At 44.2% G+C, this 19,286-nt stretch overlaps 4 protein-coding genes across 4 annotated transcripts; 2 read left to right on the top strand and 2 right to left on the bottom strand.

Moving 5' to 3' along the window:
• The first annotated feature begins 258 nt into the window (after positions 1–258).
• Positions 259–6,644, top strand: FA14DRAFT_162201 (uncharacterized protein). The gene has a single exon (XM_025499474.1). It carries the CDS (start codon positions 441–443, stop codon positions 6,486–6,488), a length of 6,048 nt encoding a protein of 2,015 aa, XP_025353355.1. The 5' UTR covers positions 259–440; the 3' UTR covers positions 6,489–6,644.
• A 1,083-nt stretch (positions 6,645–7,727) lies between these two features.
• FA14DRAFT_165651 (uncharacterized protein) lies at positions 7,728–9,677 on the top strand (the record flags this gene model as incomplete). Its single annotated transcript, XM_025499971.1, has 4 exons — positions 7,728–7,809; positions 7,903–8,162; positions 8,385–9,581; positions 9,615–9,677. 4 exons carry the CDS (start codon positions 7,728–7,730, stop codon positions 9,675–9,677), a joined length of 1,602 nt encoding a protein of 533 aa, XP_025353354.1.
• Positions 9,678–10,158: 481 nt separating this feature from the next.
• FA14DRAFT_149815 (galactose oxidase) lies at positions 10,159–12,288 on the bottom strand (the record flags this gene model as incomplete). Its single annotated transcript, XM_025497409.1, has 1 exon — positions 10,159–12,288. One exon carries the CDS (start codon positions 12,286–12,288, stop codon positions 10,357–10,359), a length of 1,932 nt encoding a protein of 643 aa, XP_025353353.1. The 3' UTR covers positions 10,159–10,356.
• A 3,122-nt stretch (positions 12,289–15,410) lies between these two features.
• Positions 15,411–18,071, bottom strand: FA14DRAFT_138203 (uncharacterized protein; the record flags this gene model as incomplete). Its single annotated transcript, XM_025497052.1, has 5 exons — positions 16,935–18,071; positions 16,220–16,817; positions 16,063–16,144; positions 15,656–15,897; positions 15,411–15,508 (listed from the first exon to the last, which is right to left on the bottom strand). Coding segments are annotated over exons 1-5 (1,734 nt in total), but the record flags the coding sequence as incomplete, so codon positions are not given.
• Between the last annotated feature and the right edge of the window lie 1,215 nt (positions 18,072–19,286).

Genomic DNA, 19,286 nt, shown 5'->3' with positions numbered 1-19,286 from the left:
AAATCGGAATTGCTCAGTGTGTGTTTAGCACTGTGTGATGGGGTTCAGTGAAGGGCATACGCATGGAATAGATCCGATTGTGTGTCTGTCCTTTGAGCGAATCTCAACATTTGTATTAACTTCTATACACGCTTAAGAAGTTTTGTATTACCCGTGCATGTATTCGTTCGAATTAGCGGATCATTGGGGAATTTTTTGATGGTTGGTGGACAAAGCGTATTTGGAAACTTAACGAAATCATATCCAGCCGTTATCTTTATCATCTTGTCTTTCTCATTCACCATCATCTTCAGCACTTCTTTGTCTTTTTTGTGCGAATTTGTAGTCACATTATCCCCTAAAGGTCACACCGAACAAACATTTCATTGCAGAAGACTTTCAACTCCTCCTGCAAAAATTGATGTGGCCAGCAACCCATTAAATACCTTGATTACAACAAGATGACAACACAACCCAAATTACCCGCTGAGGCTCGTGCCTTCTCTGATGACAGCTATGTGGATGTATATAGCAGCTCATCTTCAGCAATGGCAAGTCCAAGCAGTGGAGATGCTCGTAGACCCATTCAATTGAGCACAGCAAATACCCAAGTCCGTATTCCTGTTCCTGTCACACCTTATGAAGCATGGATCGCAGCTGTCATTCTACGTGATGAATTCCACCGTGCTTTATCAAGCCTGCAGAATGATGCAGAACGTGAAGTTTTGGACAACAAAGAAGAACCTGCCGCACAGCAAGTGGAAGATGACGAAGAACAGGATGCAGAACAAGCAGCTCGTCTACAGGCAAAGCGCAAACAACGTGCAACAGAAGCTAGAATTATCCTGACTGCCAAATTCATGGGCTTCTTGTCCGCAAAATTGGAAGGAAAACTGGCAAAATCCAATTATGAGAGCAAGGTATTGGAATGCACATGGAACTACTTTAACAAGCAATTCTTGGGCGAGCACACAGACATTCACAAACTGACTGCTTCCCTTGATATTGACGTTAGAACATCTGTTCTGCGTTCGTTCTATGAAGCATTCACCTTGCTCGAGACTGCTGGTGTCGCCTCGCCCGGCATTACTCTGCCAGCTTTGTTCAATGCAGTTGACAAAAGTGAAGCGCAAGTCTTTGCTCTTTTCGGTGGTCAAGGAAACAATGAAGTCTATTTCAACGAATTGCAAGCACTCTATGATACCTACCGTCCTCTTGTTCTTCCATTGCTAGAAACTGCCACTGCCCAACTTGAATCATTGGCTGAAGAAGCAAACACACAAGGCTTTTCAAGCTACTATCTCATGGGTCTTGACGTTGTCGGATGGCTGTCAGGCAGCAAGCCGCGTCCTGCCACATCATACCTTGCCAGTGTTCCGCTAAGTCTTCCTTTGATCGGTTTGACACAATTGACACAATACTACGCTTCTTGCCGTTCTTGCGGTCTCACACCTGGAGATTTCCGCAAACGCATTGCAGGTGCTACAGGTCACAGTCAAGGTATCATTTCTGCCCTTGTCTTGGCCACCAGTGATTCTAACGAAAGTTTCCGTGAAAACACATCTAAAGCACTGCGATTGCTCTTCCACATTGGTAAACGTGGTCAAGAAAGTTTCCCAGAATTGACAATCGAACCTGCTTTGATCAACGATGCCATTGAAGGAGGTGAAGGAGAGCCCACACCGATGTTATCGGTCACTGGTCTTACCCAACCTGCTCTCGAGAAATTCATCAAGGCTACCAACACACACTTGGGTGAGGGTCTCAAAGTGGATATATCTCTTTTCAACGGACCACGCAACTTTATCGTTACTGGACCACCTCGTTCCCTTTTCGGTTTGGTTGGCAACTTGCGTGCCAAACGTGCAGAGCAAGGTGTCGATCAAACACGAGTTCCATTCGGAAAGCGCAAGCCTGTATTCAACATGCGTTTCCTTCCTGTTGGCGTTCCATATCACTCAAGTTACCTTCAAGGTGCAACAGAAAAAGTCGTTCAACTTGACTACAAAGGTGCAGATGGAGATGCATGGAAACCATCCGACTTGTACGCAAGCGTCCGCAACACCTTTGATGGATCCGATATGAGCAAATACGATACCGCTAAGGATGGATCCATCGTCAAGAGCATTTGTGATCAAATCTTCACGCAGCCAATCCACTGGGACAAAGCAACCGATGTCAGCGAGAAGACAACTGCTTGCATTGACTTTGGTACTGGTGGCTTGTCTGGTATTGGTGGTCTTACTGCACGCAACCTTGAAGGTCGTGGTGTTCGTACAATTATTGTTAGCGGTGTTCACCCCAAGAGCGCTGAATTGTACGACACTGTAGAATACAAACGTGAGAAGATTTGGGCACAAGACTTCATGCCTCGATTGGTCAAGACGCATACCGGAGAGATCAAGATCGACACTCCTGCTGCACGTATGTTAGGCAAGCCACCAGTTGTGATTGGTGGTATGACACCAAGCACTGTTCAAGCTGGAATCAATGCAGCCGTTGCCAATGCCGGATATCACATCGAATTGGCAGGTGGTGGTCAAATTCGTCCTCACATCTTGCGCAAGCGTGTTGAAGAGATTCAAAGCCTTACCGAACCAGGTCAACCATTAACACTCAACTGTTTGTACATCAATCAACGTCAATGGAGCTTCCAATACCCTCAATGGCTTGAAATGCGTCGTGAGGGATTCCCACTCAACGGTTTCACTGTTGCTGCTGGTGTTCCTTCAACGGAAGCTGCAAAGACCATGTTGGACGGTTTGCGGGATGCAGGTATCGAACACGTCACGTTCAAGCCAGGAAGCACGGATGGTATTCGTCAAGTTTGCAATATTGCAGCTGCCAATCCAACAATGAACATCATTTGTCAAGTTACTGGTGGTCGTGCAGGTGGACATCACAGTGCAGAAGATTTCCATCAATTGATCTTGCCAACATACAGTATGATCCGTAAATACAGCAATATCGCACTTGTTGCCGGATCAGGTTTCGGAAGCGATGAAGACTTCTGGCCTTACTTCTGTGGTGACTGGAGTATTCCATTTGGTGCTCAACCTATGCCTTTCGATGGTGTTATGTTGGCCTCTCGTATTATGACTGCCAAAGAAGCACATACCAGTGATGCCATCAAGCAACTCATTGTTGACGCACCCGGTGTTGATGACAAAGAATGGGAAGCATCTTATGATCGTGTCACCGGTGGTATTTTGACCGTGACTTCTGAATTGGGTGAGCCAATCCACAAGATTGCTACTCGTGGTATCAAATTGTGGCAAGAGTTGGACAAGAATTTGTTCACACTCAAGAAGGACAAGCAATTGGCTTGGATGCGTGAGAAAAAGGACTACTTGATCAAACGTCTCAATGCTGATTTCCAAAAGCCATGGTTCCCTGCTCACCGTGATGGTAGCGCTGCTCAAGATCTTTCAGAAATGACATACGAAGAGGTTACACTTCGTCTTGTTCGTCTCTTGTTTGTTGCTCATCAAACACGTTGGATCGATGTTTCACTACGTAACCTTGTTGGTGATTGGATGCGCCGATGCGAAGAACGATTTGCAGGTATCCACACTGGTGGTGAAAAATTATCGATGCTCCAAAACTTCTCCGTCTTGGACAAAGAGCCACTTGCATTTATCGAGAAATTCTTTGATGAATACAAGGATGGTCGCAAGATCTGGCTAGCAGCTGAGGATGTTAGCTACTTTATTCAAATGTGCAGCAGACCAGGTCAAAAGCCAGTTCCATTCATTCCTGTCTTGGATGAGAATTTCCCAGTATTCTTCAAGCGCGACTCACTTTGGTTCTCAGAAGATTTGGATGCCGTTTTTGACCAAGATCCTCAACGTGTCTGTATCTTGCAAGGTCCTGTTGCTGCAAAGCATTCCAAGATTGTCAATGAACCTGTTGGTCAAATCATGGGCAACATTGAGAAAGGATTGATCAAGAGACTGTTGGAGCGTTACTACAACAATGATGAAGCCAATGTTCCTTCCGTCGAATACTTGAGCAAGACAGCACCAAGTCTGGAAGCTGCTGCTGTATTGGCACGTCACAATGTTGCTACTAGCACAAGTGCCAACAGTCGTGCTTTCCACATTCGTCAAAGTGTTCCATCCACCAATGATTGGCTTGAGATCTTGGCTGGCTCCAAGCCAACCTGGTTACGTGCTTTGCTACGATCTGTTTCAATCGTTCAAGGTCGTTCATACGCTGACAATCCAATCTCTCGCATGTTGACACCACGCAAGGGACAAACTGTTGAGATCTCTTACGCTGAGAATGGACAACCCGTTCGTATGGTGGTCAAAGGAGCTGCACGTTCTTTCGGTCACCACGATTCTTCATTCAAAGCTGTCGAGATTGTCAAAGATCCATCCTCTCCACGTATTGACGTGACAATGTCTGAGGAACGCCAAGGCGAAGCAGTTCCACTCTTGTTGCAATTCAACTACCGCCCTGATCAACCATTTGCTCTCATTCACGAGATCATGGAAGGTCGCAACGATCGCATCAAGGACTTCTACTGGCGCTTGTGGTTCCATGCAGATATGCCCACAAAGGAGGTTTTGGCCACTCGCCGCGAACACATCAGTCCTGTTGCCAAATTGGACTCTGATGCCATCATTCGATTCTGCCAAATTGTTGAAAACCGTAGTGAAGCATTCCATTTGCGCGGTAAAGCACCAATGGACTTTGCCATGGTTGCTGGCTGGCAAGGAATCATGCAAGCCTTGATTGCAAGTACGGATGCTGATCTTTTGCGATTGGTACATTTGAGCAATGCATTCAAGATGGTGGATAAGGCCTCTCCTTTGCGTGCAGGTGATATCTGCCGTGCAGTTGCTAATGTCCAAAGCATCAAAATTTCCGAAACTGGTAAATCAGTTGCTGTTCGTGGTGTCGTCATGCGCAAGGATGAAGACTCTGAAGAGTTCAAGCCAGTGATGGAAGTGGTCTCCAGCTTCTTCTTCCGTGGAAGATTCAATGACTTTGAGAATTGCTTCGAGACCGTTTCTGAGGACTACAAGGTTCAATTGCAAAGCGCTGCAGATGTTTCCGTTCTTTTGGCCAAGGAATGGTTCGCATGGACTTCTGATGAAGAGACTTTGAAGCCAAAGACAAACTTGGAAATTCATGTTTCCAGCGATGTTCGCTTCAAGGACAACAGTTCATTCTCTTCTGTGGATGTCACAGGTACAGCCTACGTTCGTGATTTCCGTGATGATTTGAAGGCAGTTGGAGAGATCAATTACTCTGCTGATTCTGTCAGTCACGGTAATCCTGTTGTTGAATACATCAAGCGTATTGGTGGAAGTTCAACTGGACCTGTTCCATTGGAGAATGGTTACTCACTCATCACACCTGGAACATCAGCATCATTCAAGGCACCAGCTACCAATGAACCTTATTCCAACGTTTCAGGAGATTTCAACCCTATTCACGTCAACCCATACTTCAGTCAGTTTGCCTCATTGCCAAGTACAATCACGCATGGAATGTTCTCATCAGCAGCAACACGTAGATTCGTCGAAGATATTGCCGCTGAAGGACATCCAGAAAGATGCTTGTCATTCGAAGCATCGTTTGTTGGTATGGTGTCGCCTGGTGATGAATTGCAAGTCAAATTGCGTCACATTGCTATGCACAACGGAAACAAGGTCATTCAAGTACAAACTTTCAACCAGAATGGAGAAAAGGTGTTGGAAGGTAAATCAGAAGTTGCCCAACCACCAACCGTTTATGTCTTTACCGGTCAAGGAAGTCAATCGGTTGGTATGGGAATGGATCTTTACAACTCCAGTGAAGTTGCCCGTGCATTGTGGGATGAAGCAGATGCTCACATGCGTGAAACATTGGGTGTTTCTATCTTGGAGATTGTGACCAAGAATCCATTGAGCAAGACTGTTCACTTTGGTGGTGTTCGTGGGTTGGCAATTCGTGATAGATACATGTCTATGACGTACGAATCAACGGATGAAAATGGCGTTACAAAACCAATGCCATTGTTCCCCGAAGTGAACTCCAGTTCTCAAAGCTACACATTCCAACATCCATCTGGATTGCTGAACGCTACCCATTTCACCCAACCTGCTTTGGTCTTGACAGAATTGTCTGCTTTCCGTGATATGCAGAGACGTGGATTGATTGTGGAAGATGCACCATTCTGTGGTCACTCTTTGGGAGAATATGCTGCCATCAGTCACACTTTGCAAATCACTGATTTGGTTGATATCGTCTTCTTGCGTGGATTGACCATGCAACGTGCCGTTAAACGTGATGAACAAGGACGATCCGATTACGGAATGGTTGCTTGCAATGCTGCCCGTGTTGGATTGAGTGATCAAGCGTTATGTGAAGTCGTCAATGAGATTGGCAAACGACCAAACTGTTTCTTGGAACCGATCAATTTCAATGTTGCTATGGTTCAAACTGTTGTCGCAGGTAATCTTTTGGGATTGCGAACGCTTCAATTGACACTTGACAAGATTGCTGAATTTGCTTGATTTCAAAGCATAGCAACAAGTCTACCAACTACTTTTTTGTACATAAATTTTATTACCTGTTTTTTCTCTTCTCTTTTCCTTACACATTGGGCATTTATCTCACGTACAACATCCTTCTTTTTCATATTTCTCTGTTTCCTATGACGATGAAGAAAATTATAATAGATGGTTACCTATCAATCAAGTTGTGTGTCTCTGTAAGTTTGATAGATAAGCAAACGGTCTACCCGCCGCGCTTAAGAAACCGAAGAACCGATTGACAAAAAAGCACTAAATTTACGCCACTTTCCCCCACGAAAAGATTTCAAGGTTAAGTCGCGTTCCTTGGCTGTCAAACTTTAAGAGCCAAGACGGTCAATTCGCCGTACAAAAATGAAATGCCAAGACTTTTTTTCAAGATAGACGTTCGGTTCGGTTAATGGGACATTGTCGTGTGTCCGTGTAGTAACTTTTGCATACATATGGATAACAACACAATAAGAGTATGTACGCAAAGATAGGCAAGTTTACGGTTCTGCAACCAAGGGAGAGGGAGGCTGAATTATAACCATGCATACTTGGTAATGCCAAGACAGTCACTTCCCCACGACTTTTCTTGCTGTCTTTATGTGTGTAGGGGATAAACGTATTCATTGTTCCTTTGACATCAGAAAAGCATGAATGAGATTACAGCTGCTAGGAACGGATTCGGATTTGATCTATTCCGTTCTCCTCATTCGCAAGAAGATACAACGATTTGCCCGAAAAGCTGTGGCGTTGTGATGCGCTGCGCTGCACTGCGTAAAAGTCTGCCAGTTAAAAGCGGTGAATATGAACGCAGGAAAATAAAAAAAAAAGACGCTAGCGAATCTCGGATATTGGAAAAAATGCAAAAGTAAGGCGTAATATCGGTATCATTTTTTCCTTCTTCATTCTCCGCGCCATTTGCTAACAATTTTAGAATAAATTGTTGATCACGCAATGCAGGGACGAATTGAAGAGAAAGAGAAATGATATGCATGAACTTGCTTATCTTGTCTCTTATTTCGTACCTGACCACTCTTCCTCTTCTTCTTCTTCCTGTCAAATATGGCCTGTCTTACTTCTTCGTTCATGCATAAGAGCAAATAACTTATAATCAGAACAAGAATTAACCCCACTCTTTCTCTTTTACCACCTTCATTCCCAAACACTGAGGTCCTCTTCTTTACCACCCTCATTGTCCCAAAAAGGACCTCAGAAGGTTTCACAACAGTCAAAATGGCGAATTCCATCACCAGATCTCAGGACGAACAGAGGTCCGCTTCTTCTCACTCTGGAAGTCCAGATGAGAAGAAAGCAGGTGATTTAGACTTGATCGAAAGCCGTACAACTCCAATGGATCTAGAAGGACAAGCAAAAGACAAAAAACATGGAGGAATCATAGATGATTCAGGTCAGAAGGAGAATCTTCATAGAGCTTTAAGCGAGAAACAGATCAGTATGATTGCAATCGGTGGCTCGATTGGAACAGGATTGATAATCGCAAGTGGGACAGCATTGGCTCAAGGAGGACCTGCGGGGCTTTTAATCGGTTACTTAGCTATGGGTGCCGTTTGTTGGGTGGTTATTACGGCTTTGGGAGAAGTTATCTCCTTCCTTCCTTTAGCGGGGTTCACAGGGACGGCTGGAAGATATGTCGATCCGGCAGCTGGAGTTGCTCTAGGATATTCCTACTATTCTTTGTGCCTGTGGCACAAAGGATATGAATTCACAACGTTCGACCGCAGGTCGAACGTTGCGCACAAAAGAAAGAGATGATGGATGTATTGAACAAAGAAGAGAAATGAGAGTAATTACAAATTATATACACATGACCACGCCTTTGGCGTGGTCATGTGCGAGCGCACAGGGCACCAAGAACACTACCTTTTTAAGTACTTACTGATCGTGCCTAACCAGACGAATGCATCAGCATTGCTGATCTCTTATTGGAGACCAGATCTTTCAGGTTCAATCTTCATCGCAATTTTCACGGTTTTCATTATTGTATCAAATTTTTGCGGCGTGCGTTTTTTCGGACACTTTGAATACTGGATGTCGTTCGCAAAGATTGTCATCTTGACAGCGATTATCTTGGGTGGCTTTATCATTTCATTGGGCGGCAATCCATCCAACGAACGAATTGGCTTTCGTTATTGGACACAAGGAAGAGCTTTTGTCGAGTATAAAGAGCAAGGCGCTCTCGGCCGTTTCTTAGGAGTTTGGAGTACGTTAACATCCGCAATGTTTGCGTATTTGGGCAGTGAATTGGTCGGTGTCACAGCCGGAGAAACTGCAAACCCAAGAAGAGCCCTGCCTCGTGCAATCAAGATGGTTATTTACCGTATTTTGATCTTTTACATCGGTGGTGTGATTGTGATCGGAATGTTGGTCTCACCGCAGAATCCAGGATTGGTCGTCAAAGGAAAAGCAGCAAAAACCGCTGCAGCTTCCCCTTTCGTTTTGGCCATCAAAAGCGCCAACATTAATGCTTTGCCTTCAGTTGTGAACGCTGCATTATTGGTTTTCACACTCTCTGCGAGTAACTCCGATCTTTTTGTGGCTTCGCGAACCTTGTTCGGCCTCGCAAGAGATGGCTACACACCATTTTCCAAATTCCTGCAACGTACCAACAGATGGGGTGTTCCATATGTGTGCTTGTCAATTTGCTCTTTGTTCTGCGCTTTAGCTTTCTTAAATGCAAGTTCAGGTGGTGCAACGACGTTCACCTATTTGACAAATACCGTCACAATCTTTGGAGGAATCGCATGGTGGGGAATTCTGGTTACACATATTCGTTTCATGGCAGGTTTGCGTGCTCAAGGTATTTCGCGCAAAACTTTACCATACGCCGCACCTCTTCAACCGTATGGATCGTATATTGCCCTATTCGTTACCTCGCTTGTCTTGTTCTTCAAAGGTTTCAACGTTTTCTGGCCTGTATTCGATTATCGTAACTTTATCACAAATTACATCGGTATCCCAGTCACTGCTTTCATCTTCCTTGGATGGAAATTCTATCACAAGACAAAATTCATCAAAGCATCCGAAATGGACTTTACGACTGCAAGAAACTTTGACATCTTAGATACCGTTGATGTGGAAGAAGAAATTTCTGTCAAACAGGCATGGCAAGACGAAGAGAAATGGTACCGTAAACCATTAGCGGTTAAACATTTGGTTATCTGATTAGATGAAATTGGTCATTTTGTATACATTTGTAGCACAAATCATATTTTTATTGAGCTGAGGTCCTACTACTGGATGTGATGATGACTATATACCCGACGGCAAACGAAAGTCGTAATAATGCAACCTCATTTCTATATTCTAGTGAGCGAAAAGACATGGTAGAGTATCACCAAGTCGAATGAAGTCTCAAATATTTGTCTACGATAAAAGAAGGTATTTTATCTCATCTTGATGATCAAACTTTCGACTCGCCGCGCCTAGAATATAAGCGTATAAGCCTCTTTCAAGAAAAGAGTGGTGATTATAATTAAAAGAAAGAATGAAAGAACTAAATATAGCTTATACATATGATCATGCCGTTCCGGCATTGTCATGTAAGCGTAATCAAGAGTGCACGGAGCACCCAAAACATCATCTTTTCAAGTACCGTGTGACCCCAATCAGCTTAACACATCAGCTTTGCTGATCAATAGCGACAGTATAACTCAAGCCACTAATAATTGCTTGCTTCCATGCACTTCCAGAAAAAGATATCGGCGCAGCAGTCACACGATGCGCCTGATCGTAAGGAAAATATAGCAAGCGAGAGACTGGATCTATAATGGCGAAAAGATATTGAGCAATATTATCGATTCAAGTGAAATTTTGGATATACGATTATGACAAAAGAAGGTGTTTAAGCGGTCAAGACATTGACCGTAAGACCGATGCTATGAACACCATTTGAAGCAACGGCAAAGTAATACCAGAAACCTGGAGGTACGATACCATTATCGTTGGGAATTGCAAGCGTGACTGTATTGCCGGAAGTGTTTTGTACAGTGAGAGGGATACGACGTTGATCGGTATCGATTGAATGGGTAGAAGATCCCATTCGTACCAAAACATGTGTTAAGCCGGAAGCTGAACTCAAGTTGACTGTCAATGTTCCACCCGGATTGACTCGAACTTTCTCGGCTTGTTGTTGACTGGAGGTGATGGAGTTGACCGTTGGACGAGAACGAAGGTTTCCATTCGAATCGAAGAGGTAAGGAGGTGTATAGAATTGAATATCTTGATGATTTGCATTATTGCAATTTCCTCCCACATAGCAAAGACCACCACCTCCGCTCATCACACGACCATCAGGTAAAAGCACAGTGCTTGAATGATAATTACGCGGGATGGATGCAGGTGCAACAGTTGTGAACGTCTTTGTTGTTGGATCAAAGATTTCAGCTTGCAAAACACTTTGAACATCGGTAAATACTTCTGCATACGATTGACCTCCTGCGATAAAGATTTGACCATTTGGAAGAACAATGGCATTATGGAAAGAACGTGCATAGTTCATACTTTGAACTTGTTCAACGGTTGGAGAAGCATTGACACCGTTCAAAGTGATCAAATGAGCAACATTCAATGCGTTATTATCAGAATAACTTTGTGCACCTCCCGTTGAAAGAATCTTGCCGTTATCGTACATTACACTAATACCGCACATTTGATCATTGTTACTGTTTCGTACGCCTGCACTTTGAACGCCACCTGATCCGGCTGTGCTATACCAATTCATATTCTTACTGGGGCCTGCTTGGAATACAGATCCACCTGACCAAGCGAACAACCAAGCATGATTATCCGTTCTCCATGCACCTGCATTATCGTATGTTGTTAACATCGGTTGAACCAAAGCTCCCGATAAAGGTGACCATTGATTTGTAGTAGAATCGTAAACTTCACCATCTTTCATTGGTACGCCATCTTGACCTCCAATACCACCCGTGAATGAACCACCGATTGTAAACGTTTTACCGTTTGACAAAAGGACAGAAGATTGATAACCTCTGCCCATCGTCATATTGGCAGCACGTGTGAAAGTGTTTGCAAAAGGATCATAAAGAGTTACTGCTTGATCGGTATCACCTCCATCGATAATCAATCTACCGTCGGGTAAAGAATTCATTCCGGGGCAGAACATGTTGTGTTGAGTGTTTGCGACTGTGAATTCACCTTGAGTGTTTGAAGTAATATCAAAGCTTGCAAATGCAGTTTGATAATTTGCTGGACCTCCAAATGTTGATGGACTCCAAGAAGCAAACGAAAGGAATTCTTTCACGGTTGGATAAGCAGGTACCAAGTAAGCTGCTACCGGGTTCACATCTAGCGGGATCACATTACCCCATTGACCATTAAGAGATGCCAAAGCTTTATTGTTTGCAGTCGTGTTTGTAGCAGTGACCGTTGAGTAATAATTGCTAGCCTTTAAATTGGGCTGATAAGGTGCACCTTTGATATGACAAGTTCCTGGTTCATAAACCACATTGTAGCATCCTGGTGTAGTACTGCAAATTTCTGCACATGTTTGAATATCTTTTGCTGCAATATTTGCCAAATTACCAGCATCATAGTTGGAATTTGGACAAAGGGTATAGACAACATTATTCTTTGCAGTGTATGAAGTGGCACCTTGGGGGCACGGTCCATTAATGGGAGCATCGTTCACGACTGTGTAAGTAGATGCAGCTGAAGATGTGGTAGAAGTGGACGTTGAGGTAGCGGTAGTAGATGTGGAAGTTGCTGCAGCTTGCGTTGTTGCTGGTGATGATGAAGGTGGAGCAGAGATCATTTGAATGGTGTCGAATTGAGCACTGATCTTCCAAGGAGCGGTATTACTCAATGTTCCCTTGATATGACAGTAATTGTATTGATGATCAAAGACGGCATTCTTGCAGTTGTTATTGTTTGCAGTACACAAAGCAGCGCAAGCGGTTGCACTTTGAATGTTTGGAATCACTTGAAGACTATTAACAGGGTAATCTGAATCTGGGCAAACAGAATACACAGCACCGTCTGTGCCGATGAATCTGTAACCTCCAAAAGGACATGTTGAGCCGACGTTTTTTCCGCTTTGTGGGGTATATACCAATCTGATCGTATCAAATTGTGTGTTAACTTTCCATGGCGCATTTGCAGCAAGAGATCCTTTGATATGACAATAATTGTATTGATGATCAAAGACGGCATTCTTGCAGTTGTTATTGTTTGCAGTGCACAAAGCAGCACAAGCGGTTGCACTTTGAACATTTGGAATAACTTGTAAACTGTTGACTGGATAATCTGTCAATGGACAAATGTTAAAGATTGATCCTGTTGCGTTAACATAATTATAACCGCCAAAAGGGCATTGTCCATTCACACTTGCTCCTTGTGATGGCGTATAAGCAAGACGAATAGCATCAAATCGAGTATCATACAAGAAATTGTATGAGCTTGCATCAGGATTGCCTTTGATGTTGCAATTTCCGTGTGCTCTATCGAAAACGGCAGTTGTGCAACCGTTTGTGTTTGAACAAAGAAGAGCGCAAGCAGCATCGTCTGCAACCACAGGCCATTGCAGACTGGGAACGTCGTATTGTGATTGATAGCAAAGTGAATAGCCTAAGTTGTTTGCAATTATTGTACCATTGTTACCGTTTGGACAAGAGTTGATCGGTGTCATATTTGCAGATTGTCTTTTCTTTTGCATGCCTCGAGTTGTAGGCTTTGAAAGAGTGACATCACTTAAAAGTACAGTGACTAGCAAACCAACCAGCAAAGGTTGATTGAGCAAACGCATTTCTCCAAAAGCTACCATCTTGGAGGGAAAGATTGGAGGAAGGAGAAGAAAGTGGGTTTATCTTTCTGCCAAACGCGTGAGAGTATGTCATCTTTTATACGGTAGGAAAGCATCCGTCTCATGCTGGATTGGTTTTGAGATGGAAGAATCCCGACTCGGTGATTGACAGAAACTGTCTCAGAAATGTTTGTATGCATGAATGAATCAATGGTACGATGCAAGATTCGTTCATGATGAACAAGGGTCGATGACAAGCATTCAGGCTCCATGTCGGTCAATGAAATGAGTTCTAGAATGACAATGGTTCTTGCAGGTTTGTTGTGCATACAAACAAACAAACAAACAAAAAGCACAAGCAGGGACAGCGTCAAAGGAAGGAAAAGAAAAAAGAAAGAAGCAAATCTTCTTCTGAGACAGGCACGCACTGTACACACAAACAAATTAAAAAGCTGTCAAATGTCAAGTCAAATTTTAGCGCCTCAACTCTAGACTCTTTTTTTCTGTTTTCTTCTTCGGTGAAACAACACTTTGTGCAATAAAAGTCCCGCGTGAGCCACTGCACTATTCCTAACGCGCAGATTGCCGCTGTAAGCCTGCCCTACTCGTTAAGCTTGCTCGCTCGGAATTTGTTTGTTTGTTTTTCCATGCATGCAGGTTCCAGGGCGGCTAGCAACGAAGATAATTGAATCGGGACGTCAAGCCACAGAGAGAACACTTCTGTTATTTTGTGTCTAGAACATTAGAAAGAATCTTCTTTATAACAAATCGGGCGATCTCTACCCGAACAGAGTCCCGAATACCTCTTTCCGCGGATGAATGGATGTATCATGATGAATGATGAAATTCAAATGTTTGTGTGTGTGTAAAGTATGTATACATGATTGAAAGAAAGAAGCAAAAGAAAGTCTGGATCAAGCAAATATACCATGCAATGCTTTAATATCTTTCGGATTCAATTGTCCAGCATCCAATCGTTTTCGACTTCCACCACTCGTCGTGCCTCCTGCACCACCGCCAGAAGCAGTCTTTGAAGACGTTTGAATGGAAGATGCAGCTCCCGTCGATAATGTTGGCGAATGTAATCCTGCGCCTACATTGTTCATCTGTTTTGTGGAAGCCAAAGTGGGCGTAATCACTTTTGCTTCCGCTATTGGATCTTCTTGTAACGAATTTGCACTCTTACTCGTACTCATTCCGCCACCACTCGATTGACCAGTCACCGATCTGAACCTACTTCCAAACGTTGAAGATTTACGAGGAGCAGAATTGCCACTCTCAAATGCACTGGCAAGTCTTGAAACATTGGACGTTGGGCCTTCTTCTTTTCCAAGCGTGCCAGTAGAGGAAGAATGGCTATTTTGCCCTGTGGATCCCTGTGTTGCATTGAGCGAAGACATGCTATGATTGCTCACCGAATCTCCTCCTCCTGGCGTACCTTGACCACTTCCATCGGTATTTGTCCTTTGCAATCTGGAGAATGCCGGTAATTCATTGCTGGACCTTGCTTTCTCTTCTTGATGTCCTTCCAAAACAGTTGAAGGCGTTATGGTGGATGCACCAGATTTACTTCCTCCACTCTCACTTCCTCTACCAAAGATGCTGAATCTTTTTCTGCCGGATGTAGCATTTGTGCTACTCGAAGGCGGTGGACGTGAACCAGAGCTGCTGCCGTTTGTGGAGAGCGTTGATGGTCTGCGTTGCGAGGCGCTGACTGGTGCTGCGGCCTGTGCAGTCGTGCTTGTCGAAGTTTGACTGCTTTGCGTTGATGATTTTGAAAGTGTTCCAGTCGAGAGGTTTGACGTACTGGACAATTGTGGTGTAGAATCTCCGGCCTGAGCAGTGTCCAAACCTGACATTCCCAAAGATCGTTCCACTCGATGTGACTTCTTGCTAGTTTCGCTGGCCTCCGATGCAATCGATTTGCCTATCGATCCTTTTCGAGAAATCGAAGGTGAGGCAATCGAAGAAGCTCCACTGCGTGGATTGTTTGTCTTTTCTCCTTCAGGAGATCTGGGTAAATGATCTCCCATACCTCCAGTAACTGCAGCTGTCGTTGGCGTTTGAACATTCATTCCCGTAACTTCTGCAGATGATTCTTGTGTTGCTGAAGATCTGGTAGAAGAGATACTTGATCTTTGAACCCATTTTGCGATCGACATTACCGTTCGTAAAGAGCGAATTTGTAATGCTTCAAATCCACTCATCGTCGCTGCTTCGTACAATGCAACGGCTAATCGATGTCGCTCCAAAGGCGGTAATGATCCCGCCCCAACCGCACTGGACTGTAAACTACTACGTCTGCTCATGGAAATACTTCCTATCACGCTTCCATGTCCCATACTACCAACTCCACCAGCTGTTGGTGGCACTCCTGGACTCCGTGGAGCTAAATCGCGAGACATGACAACGTGTGCAGTATGCTTTGCCCATACCTCGAGATCTTTCATATCATACACTTTTGAAACGATCAAAAGAGCAGCAACGATGGCAGGGTGTTGCTGCAATAGTGTGCAAACGCATCTTGTATAGATGAACGTTAGCAGTGCCAACATCACCGGCGAAGGTTCGCTGATGTGCAATTCTCGAGGTGTAATTCTCGGGTCAGCATAGGTTGCAAGACTAGAGTGGGCAATTGATGTATCATTTTCGTCCTCTTCCAAAAGTGCGAAAAGCTGATCTCCGGCCGTACTTGGTCTACTGCCTTTCTTGGATGATTTTGATATAGATCCATTCTTGGCTACTTGTTTTGCCTTTCTTTGATATTCGCGCATCTTTGCCGCAAACCATGGCCATCTCTTTTCCAGGATGATCCTATCACATCCTAACCGCATTCCGTCTGAGCAGACGATCTCAAAGTCGCCCCTTCCTCCCAGTGCCAAGATCGGATCGCCTTCATCATCCAGTGGACCTATTCCGCTTTCCATAGAAGCGCTATAGCTACCAACAGTGCTGCTGGCCAATTTCTGCAAGCCCATCTGTATTGACGCCAGGCTCATTTGCTTTACTGGAGGTTGTGTGATTCCCCATGCTTCTAGCTCAATGAGCAAAACATGATCCCAATTTGTCTGTCGATGGTTATAATCAGCGACAAGATCACGCTCCCTATGTCCAAATACGACCAACCGATTTTGTAGCGGCCACAACACGCCTCTGTTCCACGAACCTGTTGATAGAAGCGGTCCAACATCCAGCCTGTTCCACGTCATCGTAGGTAGATGTAGCGCCCAAATGGCAAATGTTTGCGATGTATTTGCCAAGTATGTTCCTGAGATAAGCATATGCGATCCTAGAATTGCGCCCATCGGGAAACGTAAGCCGGGCGGTAGACTGACTCCGGACATGGCTTGTGATTGATCGTCAATCTGAATGCTGCATGCGTCCGGTGACTCCTCCTGTTCATCATTGGGCTCGAGAGATACCACCTCCATCTCTCTTTTCACATCGGTAAAGTTGTAATTTGTGTACACATACACTGGCAAAGGCTTTAAGGATCCATTCGGTGTCCATTCCCTATAGCTCGTCGGTAAGGTGCTAATGCTCTGAGCAGACAAGAATGGATTCTGCTTTGAGGAAGATGCTGCATTCTGTTCTGTTGCGCCATCTGAAGGTTGCCGAGCGCTTATTGGCGATTGTAAAACAGTTGATGCTTCCTCTACCTTCCAAAGAGGCTCCACAGCCAAACTTCTGTAACTTCCTCTTTGCTTTTCGTATGGCTGTCGTAGAATCCACTTCTTCTGCTTCAAGTCCAAGACGTTGATTTCTTCTACATATCTGTTTGCCATATCCTGACCGCCAATGATGATGAGCGAATCGACAGTGGTGGAAGAAAGGTGAGCATAACGAGCCTGGGGAAGAAGACTTTCGGCAGAAGTTGAGGGCGAGACGATATCGAATTCCCAAGTGTAAGTCTTCAAATCAAAAGCGACAACCTCGTTCAGAACGCAAAGCTCTGATTCATTTCCATCAACGTATCCCATTCCGCCAAAGATGATCAACTTTCCTTCCCACAGATTACACGAATGGAAATAACGCGGTTGTGGTTTTGCAATGTCTGCCGAAGATGATCCTGCTGCCATTTGTCCATCAGGCACATCTTCTTCTTCCTCTTCCGAAGAAGCAAATAACTTTTTCCAACGTAAAGTAGACATGTTCAATTCGTATAAATCGTTCATCATTCTTCGCGTAGTGACCAAACGACCTCCAAATAAGTATAATCGCGCTTTTGTTGGATTGGGATCATCGACCAATGTCACTGATGCTCCCACTAAGGGAGGTGGAATATCACCTCTGCATGCATGCCAATGTGCTGCCAAGCTGGCCAAAGGCGCATGAGGTGTAGATTGAGGTTGTGAAGAAGATGTTGCCGGCATGATCGATGTTTTTGGATTGATGTTACAAATGTGTATTTGTTGAAATGATTGCTGTTATGTTAATTCGCATCACAGGCAAACGTGCCAATTTCGTTCGTTCGAATGAAGGTTGTGATACGATGATTAGAACATGTTGTACTTCCGACAGCGAATATGATGTGTAAGAGTGAGTTTCGTGATTTGTTCGCCTAATTGTGTCGAGAGCTCTCAGTCTGATTGAGATGGAGGAGAAGTCACTAGAATATGCTAGAGGTGAAGTCGAAAAGAAAAAAAGACACACGAAATGATGCTAAATCGGTAATCGAGGGACGGTGATATTTTAAGTGTGTGAGTGTGTGTGTAATAGCTAAAAATGGCCGCTTTTGAAATTAAAGTGTAAAGCCAAAAAAAAACACACAAGGCGGCTTGGCTTTGACCTTTTTTTCTCTCTCTCTCCCCTGAGCGCGGGTACCCAAGACAGGGTAACAGAGGGTAAGAGGCGGCCGTGCGGTTGGGATAGCAGAAGAAAAAGGAGTTTAGTGTGTGCGTGTGTGTGTGTGTGTGGTTCTATATGTGATGTGCTCTGCATGCATGAATTTGATGCAAGCACTTTACGCGAGAGATCTATGTATTTGCAAAGCGGAGCAACACGGTAAAGCGTTCGATTATGAACAACAGACAGGATGCGCGGTCACAAGCTCAAAATATAAGTGTCGCAACGAAGCTTTTTATGGCAGGCTACCGAACTGATAAACATTGCATAGCGCAGTTTTAAAATTTGGTTTAAAAGTGGGTGACCGTTTTAATGCACAGAGTATTGAGTGGAAAAAGGTCATGATTTGCATAAAATACTCATGCATCATAAGATTCGGCAGTTGTGCCTGCTGGAACTCTAGCGAGGATGTCCACTTTTAAGAGGTCACCTTCTTCTGTCATTAGCGTAAACGGAATCATAAGAAGTTCAGAATGATTTTCCGATCTTCTCTTTTTTGGTCGGAATTCGAAAAGGATGTTCACAATCAAGGGTGAAACATAATTCCACTCCGCCTCTTCTCGATCTCAGCAAGCGAAGGGCGGCATTTCTTCCTTTGGATCATCAAACCAGAATTGTGGTGTAGTATGCATGTACATTACGTATACAGAGAGCAGCATGCATTCACGCATACATACAAACAATTGTGGGAAACTTATGGACGAGCGGGGACGAAGAGTGAAAACCACACCATTTCCTCATTCTGCGGGTCACGCACAATACACTACCGAAGGATGCCCGTACTCTGTGCGGTAATTTGAACAAGTTGACTTTTCCGAGTTGAAGCAATGAAATGATGGTGGTATTGCGGTCTCCTTCCTCTTTGATGAGTATATGCACAAAAGGGAGCTAAGGCACTTGAAATTAATATCAAAAATACGGCTCCGTACTTGTGAGGGACCATTATTTGACCCTTTCTCATCGTGAACAGGTTGTTGTACGAATTGTTGTGTTGAGTCTCCCTCCTGCTCCTCATGATCATACGGCTAAAAGATTTGATTCAAATTAAAAGGTTTAGTCTGGTTTCAGACACTAGAAGTATGCTATCCTTCTCTATCGGCCAACACATTGATCTACGCTAAAATGACAAAACGTGAAACGCAAATCTTTCGTCAAGAGTTGCTTTG

Source organism: Meira miltonrushii (assembly GCF_003144205.1).
Source record: "Meira miltonrushii strain MCA 3882 unplaced genomic scaffold FA14scaffold_4, whole genome shotgun sequence".
NCBI lineage: Eukaryota > Fungi > Basidiomycota > Exobasidiomycetes > Exobasidiales > Brachybasidiaceae > Meira > Meira miltonrushii.
Note: the sequence above shows the minus strand (reverse complement) of the source record. Positions and strands in the feature narration are given on the sequence as shown.

Bases quoted from the DNA above. Each gene is read 5' to 3' on its own strand.
- FA14DRAFT_162201 (XM_025499474.1), top strand. From the start codon at position 441: ATGACAACACAACCCAAATTACCCGCTGAGGCTCGTGCCTTCTCTGAT.